Raw genomic sequence first — 14467 nt, 5'->3', positions numbered from 1 at the left:
GATTGTTGTGAGCTATTTTCAGTGAAGAGAATTGGTGCTGAGGGGAAAAAGTAGCAAACCTAATATAAAGCCTTGGGGGACCCCTCATCTAAGTATAGTTTGGTTTAATCAAACCGTTTACACACCAATTCAAAGGGTATTTGTTGGCTTTGCCCCTAAAAAACAAACACAAATAATCTAACAAACATGTATTCGTATTAGGAAGGAAGGGACTGGGTCCCTTGAAATTGCCAGAAATAGAAGCTATGACATATGAGATCCTGACAGATAATGTGATGTGTTTGTGCATTGTATGCACGCAATGTTTGGACCTCTGGTTTAAGAGACTTCAGGCCATCGTTAGTCTTTTACAGTGTTGGTAAGCGCTATGACTCAATTCTCAACACATGCATACATGACATGTATGGCCTTTATACTACAAGATACAACATACAGTACACTTAATGGATTGCAGGACCATAACAACACTGGTACAGTTGGTGCACGTGTGTGTGTGTGTGTGTGTGTGTGTGTGTGTGTGTGTGTGTGTGTGTGTGTGTGTGTGTGTGTGTGTGTGTGTGTGTGTGTGTGTGTGTGTGTGTGTGTGTATAGATGTATATAGCTATAGTATGTGCAAGGATGAATCATCTTGAAGTGTACACACATTATGTATGCATCTATGTTTACATGGATCCACTGTGTTTGTGTACGTATGAATGCGTATTGATTTGTTGTGCAGTCATGAAGGCACGTCTGTAAATGTCTTTTACGGATGAGTTCATTTTTAGCACCTATAGCGCACAACTGCCATTCCTCATGCTGACTGGCTGTCACACCTGATTGAATCACAATGGTTGATGGATTTGATGTTAAATAACCACTGCAGGGATAATCATATGGGTATATAATAATAATGTTTTTAATATAATATGTAATTATTTAATTAATAACATTAATTACATATTATTATATTAATCAAGGTGTACAAGACGGACCAGCTATATTGTATGGTTTAGTCACACTCAGGAAAAGACAGGTAGCAGAGACTAAAATGTAAATGTTCTCTCTGGGAGTAACAAGGATGGATATAGGATCAGGAACGAATACATCAGAGGGACAACAGCCCATGTTAGATGTTTTGGAGATAAAGCCAGAGAGGCCAGACTGAGATGGTTTGGACATGTACAGAGGAGGGATAGTGAGTATATCGGTAGAAGGATACTGAGGTTGGAACTGTCAGGCAAGAGGCCTAGAGGAAGACCCAAGAGGAAATGAAATTAAATGAAATTAAATCTATATTTACCCAGGGTATCTGGGCTAAGCTCAAGAACTTGTTTCCAGCCAGGCCCTGCTCATAGAACACATTTCATCGTAGTGGTTGATGCCTTGTTCAAGGGCATTTCAGCGGTGGTAATTTTAACGTGTCGGACGGCTGATTCGAACTGGGAACCTTCCGGTATCTAGACCGCGCCGCTATCCGTTCGGCCACCGCTGCCACTAAATATGGATGTAGTGAAAGAGAACATGAAGTTAGTTCATTTGAGAGAAGAGGAGGCAGAGGACAGGGTGAGATGGAGGCAGATGATATGCTGTGGCGACTGTGATGTGGCAGCACCACAAGGTTCACTATCAGCCTTGAGTTGAAAACTATGTATTTTTCCACACTAAGGGCTCCATTTTCGTCACCGCTAAACCCCTTATCCCTAAACTTCTTTGCCTTTTTTACTATTATGAAAAACATTTTTGAATAGTTAAAATGGCCAGTCTACAAGCTCACAACATGTCAATGTAGATTGGCTAGTTGAACTATTCAAAAATGTTTTTCAAAATAGTAAAACAAAAAAGGCAAAGAAGTTTAGGGATAAGGGGTTTAGCGGTGACGAAAATGGAGCCCTAAGGCTAAAGGCAGCCACCATAACGGTGAATATATATATAGGGTAAATCCAGGGCCGTTTCCGAGACAATTTCCAGGAAAAATAAAACACAATGTGACCCCTTCAGTCCCGTAGTGCAGTGGTAAGTCAGGGCAGTGTAAAACCAGCGTGTGATATTCACCAGGCCAACTGTCTGAACCGCAAACTTGTCTGGCCAGGGATGCTACTTTCCCACCATACTACTACAGTCTCAGAATTATACTGATGAATCAATGAGTGTTGAAGAAGAAAGCAAAAGCAAGCACTCGGTTGAGTATTTCCACGTCATAATGTCACGGGTGCACGGTTCTGGAAGAACAGAATCAATGAGTGTTGCAAGCTTTAAAACGCTGTACTTCCCCAAACATGGATGGCCATGTTTGATTGTATTTAAGAAATAGTCACATTTCATTGACTAAATGTGTACATTTAATAGTAATTTTTTGCTTTGATGATGATGGTGTTGTCTTCATTGTGTCTCTTTACTGGGGCTCTCTCTCTCTCTCTCTCTCTCTCTCTCTCTCTCTCTCTCTCTCTCTCTCACTCTCGCTCTCTAACTAGAAAAGTTAAAACAAATAGGCCTATAAAGGAGGACACAGCTGCTCAAACTATTTCAGTTCAGACCCCAAATTTGAGCAATGTCGTCTTACATTGGGACCCAATTGATTGTACACATTAGAAACAGAAGGCCTATATTTTGCACCACAAACATAGGCTATACGTAGAAAAATTGAAATCCACACTGCTGTTGCTAAGGGTAAGTGATGAGAGGTTTTGTTGACATGCTTGTATTAGTTGTGCTGGGCATGAGGGAGAGACTACACCCTGCCAAATCTAATATTGACTCTACACACTGCGAGCCACCACACATTGCTGGTATGTGGGGGAGAGAAGAGGGATGGGGGATGGAAAGAGGGTGAAAGGAGTATGGAGAGTAAGGGAGGGAAAAACAAGGGGAATGAAGGAATACAAAATTGAGGATGGGAAGAGGGAGAAGGAAAAAGATGAGGGTGCAAGAGAGACTGAAGGTGGGTGTAAAAGTGCATATTATTTTTATATTTAACTACAGACAGTATTTACAGCAAATGTTACTATAGAAAGCTACAAGGCATTATGGTCAATGTAATGCCACAAAATACATACACCCCCCTACCACACCGCACACATATTCTAATCGAAATCACCGATTCGAGACATCTGACATTTGCAGAACCTAACCAAGCGGCAAAATATGTTGTGTTGGGAGTGTGAATGCATCGGGGGGAAGAAAATAAAATAAATTTAAAGAAGCAGATAGGCCTATGCCACATTAAGTATACGTATATTTTTACTCCCCACTCAAAAAAGTGCTAAAATTCGAATTACAAAATGTAAGAATATAATTTTCGATAGAATCTAATTTTTCGCCTGTATTGTGTAAAGGTCCACTCTACTAGGCAAGGCACTGCGCATTGATGTTGACAACAACGATGATGGCGCCCCCTACAGTATCCCCTCAGATAACCCCTTCCTGGACGAGAAGGAAGCACTCCCAGGTAAGGCATTGTGCCAAATAAACATGGTGACACTCAAATCTACCAAGGCATAGAAATAATCTAATGTCATTATATCTGGTAAGACTTTACTGGAACTTTACTGGAACTTCACCTTCATAGCAGTTGGATATGGACTTCATAGAAGCAAATTCATTCATACGGATTTCATCATTACATGTATCATCTGCTTGCATTAGTTTAGGCTCAGTCAAGATGTCAACCATTTATTGCAATGATATTGCATTGTATTTGGCGGTGTGGCTCAACTGTGACACAGAGGAGAGAGTTGGTTGACTGATGAGCTGTCATTTATGGTAGCAGCCAGAGAGACGTTGAGAATGAAAGAGTCAATGTGGTTCTGGTTAAATAGACTGCATAGATTGAACCATTAGGATCATGACCGTATGCAATGCTCTATATGCATCCAACCCTTCCACGTTCAGCTTGGGCTGCCGCTGCACCTCCGGTCGCCAGCCGACTCATTGCTAGTAAACGTACAGTCGTGATTTTGTAGGGAACAAAAATGTATCAAGTTGAGTTCTTTAAACCACACTATTTCATTTGAATACGGTATTTGATGTTATGGTTTTTCATAGTTTCATAGTATTATTTGTGTGGCGACGTTGACATGATAGAGGCCCAGGTGCCCTGCTGGACAAACGGCAATACAGGAAGAAAAGGAAGATTCTGCAACACTGGTAAAGAAACTCAGCTCCACTGGTTCATTATTGATTCAACGTTTCGATCACTAGGATCTTTTTCAGGAATACTATGAATAGTATTAGTATGAATAGTATTCCTGAAGAAGATCCTGTTGATTGAAACGTTGAATCAATATTAAAACAGTGGAGCTGAGTTTCTTTACCAGTGTTGCGGACTCTATTTTTTCTTTCGATGTTGACATGATGACATGAGCTAAAAACGTCTTAAAATCTCCTTTTAAAAACGGCAGCTTTTCCAGTTATTACACTGCTGCCTCCCACTCATCCACTCTCACTACTCACGCACTGACTGACTATCTCTCGCACCCATGAGGAATACATAATCTGCGCTCATATCTCTCTCTCTCACGCGCAATATCTGTAGGCCTATCATAGCTACCTTTCTCTTTCTCTCAGTCACACACACACATGCACGCTCTGGTGTAAAACATGCAAGGTGCAAACAGAGTTAGTTGGCACGTAGCCTCTGCACCCAGGCTTTTATTTTCGTTCGCATTCGGCTCAAGAGTTGGCATGTGATGGCAGGCAGTTTTTAAATCATGATGTGGGACAAACAAAATACATGGGTCTAAAATATCAGAAACACGTAGCCTACCGTACGTCCACTAGCAATGGCGCCCGGAAGTGCAGTGGCGGCCCAAGCTGAACGCGGAAGGGTTGGATGCGACTTGACTTCAGTCTGCCTGAATTACGTGTACAGTATGTAATTGGTGATCGTTGTGGCACGGTGTGTCAATTCACTGAAGGATTGAAATCTTCTTGAGAAATGCCATTTTCAACAGATTGGTTGATGTCTAGTTTAAATGGTTTAATAGATGTATAACAGCCTACATACGGTATGCCCACATGACTTACCTTCCTTCCATTGCAGAGATCTATGCTTACGGGGTACGTAACATGTGGCGCTGCTCCATTGACCGGGGAGATCCTACGACAGGCCGGGGACGAGGCAGGATGTTCTGCGGAGACGTAGGACAGAACAAATATGAGGAAGTGGACATCATTGTAAAAGGTAGGTTCTCACAAGTCCACCCATCTATCCATCTTCATCGGTTTATCCCTTGGATGGTCACAGTAGTAACAGTTCCAGCAGAGGATCCCAGGCTTCCCTTCCCCCACCTGCTGGTCCTCGGTCTGCCCCGTGGCCTCTTCCCAACTGGGCTTGCCTGGTGAACCTCAGGAGGAGGCATCAATACTACAGTAGATGCCCGAACCACCTCAACCGGCTTTGTTCTCCACTGGGGGAAATTCAGATGCCAAAGGCACCTCTCAGTTGACAGGAGCTCTCAATTAATAATATCAGCTATCCTGGGATAACCAATAATAAGTTGTTATTATTAAGGTATGGCCTTTAACATGGAGTTCAATTATACATGGTTACATTTTTCCGTGTTTGTGTGCAAAAAGCATTCATATGACTAGCTCAGCAGACTCAGAACAGGTGTAAATAGTAGAAATTGGATGTTTTCTCATAGTTATAACAGTACAGTTTTAACGTAGTCATCAGTAGCCTACTTGAGTAGCCCATCTTAAAAGTCATGCTGTACATACTGGATATTCGGTATAATACATATTCCGTACGATTCTGTATTAGAAACTACTCTGTAAATTCCTATGTGTTCATTTGATTTATCCATGTATAACTCAAAGTATACATTCATAAGCCGAGTTAAAATAATACTCTGAGAAACTGTGAATTGTTGCTAAGTTGCCCTACATGTATCATTGAATCTTTGAAGGAGGGAACTATGGATGGAGGGCCAAAGAAGGATTCAGCTGCTATGATCGTAAACTCTGTCACAACTCCTCATTAGGTGAGTCTATCTTTACTCACCTTCTCACTCCCTCCATTTTGTGTCCACACTCAATTTAAATCATTTTATATATTAACCACTTAAACCCCATATAGTTGAGTCCCTCAGGGCTCTATACTAGTGTATTTTCAGTTGTCTGCTATTGTGGGGAAAGCTTTCCCCAATATGGATGTTGGGGTTTAAGTGGAGTGTGTGCATGACCTCATTGTGAAACAGAGATTGTTTACGGTAAACAAAATTATACACTTTAGAAAGCTAAAAAAAAGTTAAACCCCTTTGTTGATGACTTGTGTTTATCTCTGTGCAGATGACATCTTGCCTATTTTTGCCTACCCCCACAAACTGGGCAAGTCAGTTACTGGAGGGTACATTTACAGAGGTTGTCAGATGCCCAATCTAAATGGGATCTATATCTTTGGGGATTTCATGAGCGGGTATGTACTATACTACGAGTTGTATGGTATTGTTGTGTACTGTATCTTCAAATGCTTAAAGCAGTCACTACTCACTACATACGACAGGGCATTCACTTCTAGTCATTTTTACTAGTTGCCTAGTTTACTAGTCGACTAGTCGACTAGTTGTTTAACTACCTATTATGTTTGTTTGTTTTTGGAAATAAATATTTGTACATTTAAAAACTGTGTACATGGTGACTATAACTATAATCTACCTGATCTTGAGGCCTACAAAATCGGGGGAAAAATAAAGAATAAAAAAAAATAACTTTTTTTTGTTTGGTCGACTAGTAGATTTACTAGTCGACTAGTAAACTAGTCGACTAGTTGCTTAATGCCCCATACGTACATCATTACATAATTACATCCCTGAACATAGACAATTCCATTGCCACCCCCTCCACCCAAGTCCGCAAACTTGGTGTCATCCTACTTTTTGCCCACCTCAGTCCCACACTATCCCAAACTGCTGCAGAATCACTCATCCACGTCTTCATCACATCCAGACTCGACTACTGTCTGCAATATCCTCCTATGCGGTGCCACTATGTGCAAAACTCTGCTGCCGGCCGCCTGCCCACCAAAACCCGATCCAGAGAGACACTAGTTCTCTGTGACCTTCACTGGGTCATCTTGCTGAGGGGCTACAGTACAGTATGTTCAATGGCAGCTCAAACAAAAATAGTCATAACTCCCTCAAATCTTGACGGATTTACAAACGGGTTGGTTTATTATCTGCTTAATTTTATTTTTTATATGAACGTTGTATAAAAGCATATAAGTATGCGGACGTCTCTGACGTTTATAACCAAACCGTTTGAAAATCGGTTGAAAATTTAGCAAGTTATGGTTATTTAAAAGTACATGCCCCATAGACACAATGTTATGCTGCCCCTCGGTAAGATGGCCGCCACGTAGCAACGTCGCTCTCCATTGGCCAGAGCGCGGGTGAGCCATCTAGCTTTCTTATATATATCTATGCCCACAACCATCTCTCCATCAAGCCTGGAGTAACAGGGCTTTCTCTTTCCGCCACCGCCCATTGGAACTCACTCCCAGCTCACATCAAAGCTGACCCCACCCTTGCTCCGTTTAAAACCTCAAAACCCACCTTTTCAAACTTGCATTCCCGACCTATACCGTTAATTCCAATTGCTCGCTTTGCTCAACGTTTTTGGCTGGGGACCCCCGCACCCCTCCCCACCCCCAGTAGCCTATATATAAGTGAGGGGCGCTCTAATCATCGTACATCAACATCAAGAATGGTGGTCCCTTATTGGCCAAGTCACAGATGTAACATCCGATCTGCACCAAACTTGATACAAACACTGTTCAGGGGTCGGCCATGAGAATAGTCACACACAAAAAAAAAAAAAACTTGTACACAAATAAAGTATGCATCACTACAGTTCTGTTACAGCTGTCTGTATGTGTGTGTGTGTGTGTGTGTGTGTGTGTGCGTGCGTGCGTGCGTGTGTGCGTGCGCGTGCATGTGTGTAGACGTCTGATGTCCTTGAAGGAGAATACCACTACGGGTGAATGGAAGTACACTGAGATTTGTATGGGAAGAGACAAGACCTGTCGATTCCCTAGGCTCATCAACAGTTACTACAAATACATCATCTCCTTTGCTGAGGATGAAGCAGGTATTGTGTGCAGAATTCATGTGTGTCTATGTGTGTTGGAGGGGACTGCAGAGACAGTTTCACAGGACATATGACACCCCCAGCCAAGTCTTATGAGGACAATAGGGCCTCAATAAGCCCAAAGCACTGTACGAGTGGTGCAGATGTTCCTCTCTAGGTCTTCTTGGGTGACACTTTTAAGAGCACAGTTTCCCCACTAGAGAATTCCAGACTTCAAAGCTTTAATGGCTTCAAAGAATTATAGACTGCATTCACTGCAGTCTAGCTGCTAGACTCTAGCTGCTCGTCTTGACTCATCTCTCTCTCTCTCTCTCTCTCTCTCTGAGACTGAAGAGGAAGAGATTGGTTTATGCCAAGTCTCCATAGCCATTAATGCTTTTTACAATAACTCTTTTTTGTTTTTCTCTTACCGTCTCCTCTCCTTTCCCTTTTCTTTCTGCCGCCTGCCTCCTTGTCCACGGCCCCACTCATCTTTCCTCTCTCTTCCCATCTTCATCTGTTCATTTGCTCCTCCCTCCCTGCATTCTTTCCTCTCTCTCAATCCCTCTCATAATCTTGCTTTCCTGTTTTTATCTCCTCTTCAAGGTGAGCTGTATTTTCTTGCCACAGGAGCTCCAAGCGCAACAGCAAAAGCAGGAGTCATCTATAAGATAGTGGACCCTTCCAGGTGAGAAAGGATCATAGAACCTGCACAGGGAGCTATGGTTTAGACTTAATAGTTGTTTATAGATAAACCATTGTTTAGTTTAATAAGCAAGTTGCGATCTTTCCAATAATTGACCATTATAGCTTAGCTAATATGCCTTGTGCAATTTATCCACTGTTGCAACACAGGAGAGCTGCACCAGGTAAATGCAGCATCAAGCCCAGCCCAGTCAAGGTAAAGGGCAAGCTGATTCACTTCCACCCCAAGGAAGGTAAGGCTCAACAATGCAACAGAATGAAAATATTTAGGGGCGTCCACTGGCCTAGTGGTCCGGGCGCATGGCTCATGTGGGCTCTGGCCTGACAGCTTGTCGTGTGTTCGGGTCCCGTTCATGACGACCTTTGCTGCATGTCTCTCTCCCTCTTTCCTGTCTGTCTTCACTGTAACTATCAGTAAAGGCACAAAAGCCAAAAACATTTTTTTTTTTTAATAATGAAAATATTTCATGTCAATTTCTGTTGCTTTGAGCGGATTGGTTTATTGCACCCATTTCTTCCTGCAGAATTTGTGATCAACAAGAAACCAACCACAACCACTACAACCGTTTCCACAACGACCACAAGGAAAACAATACCAACAACAAGAAAAACAACTAGAAGACCACCGACAACGAGAAAACCAGCAACGAAAGCCACAACGGCAATAAAGGCAACAACAAGAGAAACAACCACAACGTTGCAGACTACAATGGCGACAACAAAGGCTGCCACAAGACCCAGCCGTACCTTTAGGCCTAGTGTTAAACCGACCGCCAAACCCACTGCCCCCACTTCAGCCCTGGGACTAGCCACAAGCATCAGACCAGGTCCTCTCTTCTTTTGCGCTTTATTTTTAATCTACGCTTTCAATCTCTAGTAACTGAAACTAATTTTCAGACCCTCCAGAAATGTGTATAGTATACAATGCAAACTGGATTTTATTATTATTACTATTTTTTAATCATCTCCGTACCTTCCTACTTTCCAATTTTCAATAATTTACTTCAGGAAACAGAGTGTTAGTGTAAATAAAGATTTCACATAAATGTGTATGCTAATTATCACAGGATGATTCTGCCAAATCCTGGAGGGGCTGATAAATTCTTCTAGTCTTCTAGTGAAGTCATGATGATGCAGGGCTACTAGCTCCAAATAATTAAATGAATTAGTTGCACTATATTTCATGTCTTAACTTCTGGATAAGTTCAGAACATTGAGCAGATCATTCTGTAGGTGCTAGATAGTATCAGTGATTTGCAAGTGTGTTAATGAACTCAGGTACAGTGCTGGCATTAGCTTATAAAGTAGATTCATTCATAACTTCTTAAATGTTTTAGTTATTAGTGAGTAGAAAAACCTATGGCAGGAACAAAGGTACTTAATTGTGTATAGAGACAAATAATTTGCACTATTGCGTCTAAATCAGAAATGATGGCCTTATTTATTTTAAATAAATCTTTTTGCATATGAATAAATGCCTCAGTTTGGACAATCTTTTTTGTGTGTCTGTCTTTTATGTCCCTGCTGTCCAATGTCAAACCTCTTTCCAGTCCAGTAGCTTTCACAGAATCTAGGTTCAAGAAACCTATTTTTCATTCCTAGTTTCAACAAATTCTGACAAATAGCACAAATTGGTCCTACTCTTTTCTTATTTTGTCATCTGTCAGAAGTGTTATTTTACACATGTTTAAACAAGGGGGTAATTGTGTTTTTCCATCAGGTTATCACTCCACCATCATGGCTACAGCTCATATAACCACGCCTTACACACGAAGACGAGATGGTTCCGCCCTCCACCGGCCACCCCCCACCCCCCAAGCCCGCAGACCCCACCAGCACCCCCCTAGGACCACTTCACAACCTGTCGCCACCACAGCGGTAACCACTTCCCTGAGACGAGCCCAGGCGACTCCAACCCCTACGCGTCGCCCCCAATTGATGACCACCCACCGGCCACTATATTGGACCCCCAAACCACCCACGTCAATCAAGCCCAACCCCACCGTACTCATAACTCAGGAAGAGAAGCTACGGTTGGGGGATAAGCTGGACAACCTTGGGGAGGGGAACCAGGTGCAGAAGAGACCCAGAGAAAGAGCCAGGGGTCACGGTTTCAAGAGGAGAAGGAAACTGCGGGCCGGCACGGTGCGGCTGGTAAGTGCTGACGGCCTGCTGGACCGAGGCCGTGTGGAGATCTACATTCGTGGAGAGTGGGGGACAGTATGCGATGATCTCTTCACCAGTAAGGCAGCGACGGTGGTATGTCGTCAGCTCGGCTTCACCATTGCGCTGGCTGCGATGAAGAGGGCCGTGCTGGGAGAGGCAGGCGACCATGTCCGGATCCTACTGGATGACGTGGAGTGCGAGGGCGGCGAGAGGTCGCTGCTGGAGTGCAAGAGGTCAAAGATCGGAAAGCATAACTGCTCACATGAGGAGGACGTTGGGGTCATCTGCGGTTACAGCACAGGGGTATGAGGGGAGAACAGACAGAACTCAAAACGATTAGGAACAAAAGCAGGGGTCATAGGAGGTGATTTGTGGTGATGACACAAGGAAGTGGTGGGAATGAGTGGCGAGGAGAAGAAGAGAACATAGGAATGTGTTCTAGTTATCACAGCAATAAGGTTAATTGTCATGATGGCTATCACACAAGAGCATGCAGAAGAAGCGATACTGACAGGTGACATTAAATGGCAACTGTCGCTGTACTGTAGTTGTGTGTGGTCCTCATACACAGGAGGATAACCATTACACAAAGGAATGTAATTTAACCATTTGGTCGAAACCAGTATTTTTCTTTGATATTTCTGTTTAATTTGGTTTTGTTATGTTTGCTTTATGTTGTGCATAAAATGCTGCTATAGGCAAAACTTCCCTTTCAGTTTATACCTATATTGACCATAAATCTTGGCCTTAAGGAAACTGGGGAGAGGAGAATGTAATGTCAGAAGAGAAAAGGGGTAAATACAGTATATACGTCATGCAACGCCAAGGATGAGGACGGAGGCATGAATATCCTAATGGTTCATGTTTTGCTCAAGGGGTACAGCGCCCGTCGCAAGTTGATGTGGTCCAGCCCTATGGAATGTATCTGCATGTGCTAATACAAACATGCTTGAAATATTGTTTTAATGCTTTTTTTTAATGTTTAGGTACGATTGTTTATTGTTGGATCACAGATGGACAAATTACATCATTAACTTGCGACTGGCGTAGTCCCACTTGAGTAAAATATTAACTATTTCTAAAATTTAAATAATATTTAAGGTTTTTAAAGGACCACTTTTCAACCTATCTTCATATAATAATAGGTCCTCACTAATAATCATGAAAAAATGGCGCAATTTTTTTCTACTCTGTCTGTGTCTCATAGGAGGGCTGTGGGCAGTTCAGAAACCGTCCTCCAGTGACATCATCGATGGGGAATACAAGCTAATAGAAACTGCAGGCTTTCTAGTCCTGAAAAGTTGCAATGCGAAAATGTAAGCCATCGTTCTCACGATAATGAAAATCTAAAAAAATTTGTAAAAGAATCTTGTTTAAAAAAAGATCTGCCTAATGATGATGTCACTGGAAGACGGTTTCTAAACTGCCCACAGCCTTCCTATGAGACACAGACTGAGTAGAAAAAAATCATGCCATTTTATCATGATTATTAGTGAGGACCTATTATATGAAGATAGGTTGAAAAGTGGTGAAGTGGTCCTTTAAGAATCCTTTTAACAGATTTCGCCTTAGTCAGATGCTTTAAAAAAATCTGGCTCGCTGATTAAATACTGTATGCAGTGTCCATCAGTAGACACCCATGAGCCAATAAACAAACAGAATGTATTTTCAGTGGTGCAAATCACAACCATATTCAGTTAATACATTGTTTATCCACATATTGTATGTTCTAGTAGGCATGTTTGTCACAGTTTTCATTTAAAATGTTAAACTTTTTCAACAGATGTGAAAGAAAAAAAAATCTATGGAGAAAATGCTGGGCATTCTGTATAATTTTATGGAGTACAATGTTTCATGTTTTATATAAACAGCTATGGGCACAGGGTGCCTGGCAGTATGAATAAAGGTCACTGCTGAATGTTTTTTCTATTCAATGCCTGACTCTATTAATACAGTCATCCAACTAAAACTCCACATGGGTTAAGAACAGTCAAGTTGGAAAAGGTAAGCCAATTAAAATAATGAACACAGGCAAACTTTGTTACTACAGTACAGTAGCCTATAGCATATAAGCCAGGAGGGGAAAGAAGCGTACCACCTATGTAGTCGTGCTGCGGCGTGACAGCTTGGCTAACAACACTGCAGAGCTCAAGAACCTGATGCTGGATAGGAATTTGTGGAGGGCAGCGATCCAGGAATCCCGAGTTGGTGTTGGCTAGACCTCACTCTCGCAGCAACAACAACAATAGCATATACAGTAAAATCATATTGAAACTGTTCCTGCTTTCCTTACCCTTTCCTTTGTTTTTTTGGATGATAGGCTACAGGTAGATGCATTCTAAAAATAAATGATTAACACAATTTCCGCCAGGATTAATTAATAACATGCCAGGATATCGCCCTGTTCAACCCTTATTTTGAAGATCCAAAACACCGCGACCAGATGTTGTGTCAGCTTAATGGTGTGTGTTGACTCTCGACCAGTTGTTGTTCTCTGCCTGGAGCATGATCAGCACAGGCCGGCGCCCTACCGTCAGGCTCCGTGCAATAAGCGGCAGAAATGCCGCCTGGGAGGGGGATTTGGAGACTAAAGCGACTGAAAGTGTGCGTGTGCGTGCGTGTGCGTGCACACATGCACATGCACAATGAAGATGGCGCAGTCCAGTGTCTAACCTAACAACAGTGCGAGTTTAAAACGACTTTACCCAACAATTGGGTTAGTTATTCAGGTGCATAGCCTAATAGGCAATTTTGTGTTGCCTAAATTGGGTCTTAGTCGCCCTCTTGTGGTAATAGTTGACCGTTTAGTGGCCTGCTGCACGGATTGTGCAAGGACGTGCTGTGCTTGGCCACTGGCCAGTAGCCATTTTGAGTGGCAGTCGGGGCAAATGCTCTCGCCTATCGGTTCGCAAATCGAGCGGCTAAGCGAACTTCACAACGTTCGACACGGAAACTTGGTCGCCTTAGCTCGCTCAGTGGTGTCTCACGTGGCTCAAGTTTCGCTTGAGACAACGGGCCTCCGTCTTAGTCTAGTCCATAGAGTAATATATTTAGGTCTAGTCCGCAGTTGTTGTAGGCGAGAGGCCGAGAGGCGCCACGAGAGGCACTTGGCCACAGAAGAAGAAGAAGAGAGAGAGAGAGAGAGAGAGAGAGAGAAGCGCCTGTCCGAATCTAGCCTTCTCAACTGCGGAGCACTGGGAGCAGTCTCGAAAATAACTTATTTTTTGTCCCACAAATGAACTGAGAGAGAGCTAGAGAGAGCGAGGGGGAGCGCACGCTAATGCAAATCATCCTGTATCCATAACATAGCATTTGCTACATGCTAGTGCCACTAGGTGGCACTGTGAGAAGTGCTATACAAATAAAATGTACTTACTTACTAGGTGCGGTTCCATTAAGCCTTTGCGAAAAAAGGAAGCGTATGTTCATTAAGTCGAAAAAAGAATGTGCGAATTGTCGGTGTTTCCATTAAACTGATCAAATGTGCATATGAAATAAGTTCATGAAATATGCAGTAGGTGGCACTGTTTTGCCATTAAAGTGAGGCTCA

General features: G+C 42.6%; 1 protein-coding gene across 1 annotated transcript in view; it reads left to right on the top strand.

The window, feature by feature from the left end:
* LOC306932711 (HHIP-like protein 1) overlaps positions 1-12824 on the top strand; it is a 34791-nt gene extending 21967 nt beyond the window's left edge. Inside the window, exons 6-14 of the mRNA XM_079514613.1 lie at positions 3315-3427; positions 5021-5161; positions 5889-5963; positions 6271-6397; positions 7922-8067; positions 8653-8734; positions 8902-8984; positions 9276-9578; positions 10472-12824. Coding sequence (XP_079370739.1) covers positions 3315-3427; positions 5021-5161; positions 5889-5963; positions 6271-6397; positions 7922-8067; positions 8653-8734; positions 8902-8984; positions 9276-9578; positions 10472-11226 — 1825 coding nt within the window. The 3' untranslated portion in view covers positions 11227-12824. The remainder of the gene's footprint in view (positions 1-3314; positions 3428-5020; positions 5162-5888; positions 5964-6270; positions 6398-7921; positions 8068-8652; positions 8735-8901; positions 8985-9275; positions 9579-10471) is intronic.
* The last annotated feature ends 1643 nt before the right edge of the window (positions 12825-14467 follow it).

Source organism: Electrona antarctica, assembly GCF_951216825.1.
Source record: "Electrona antarctica genome assembly, chromosome: 11".
Taxonomy (NCBI): domain Eukaryota; kingdom Metazoa; phylum Chordata; class Actinopteri; order Myctophiformes; family Myctophidae; genus Electrona; species Electrona antarctica.
The sequence above is the reverse complement of the archived record's forward strand: the minus strand, read 5'-3'. Positions and strand labels throughout refer to the sequence as shown.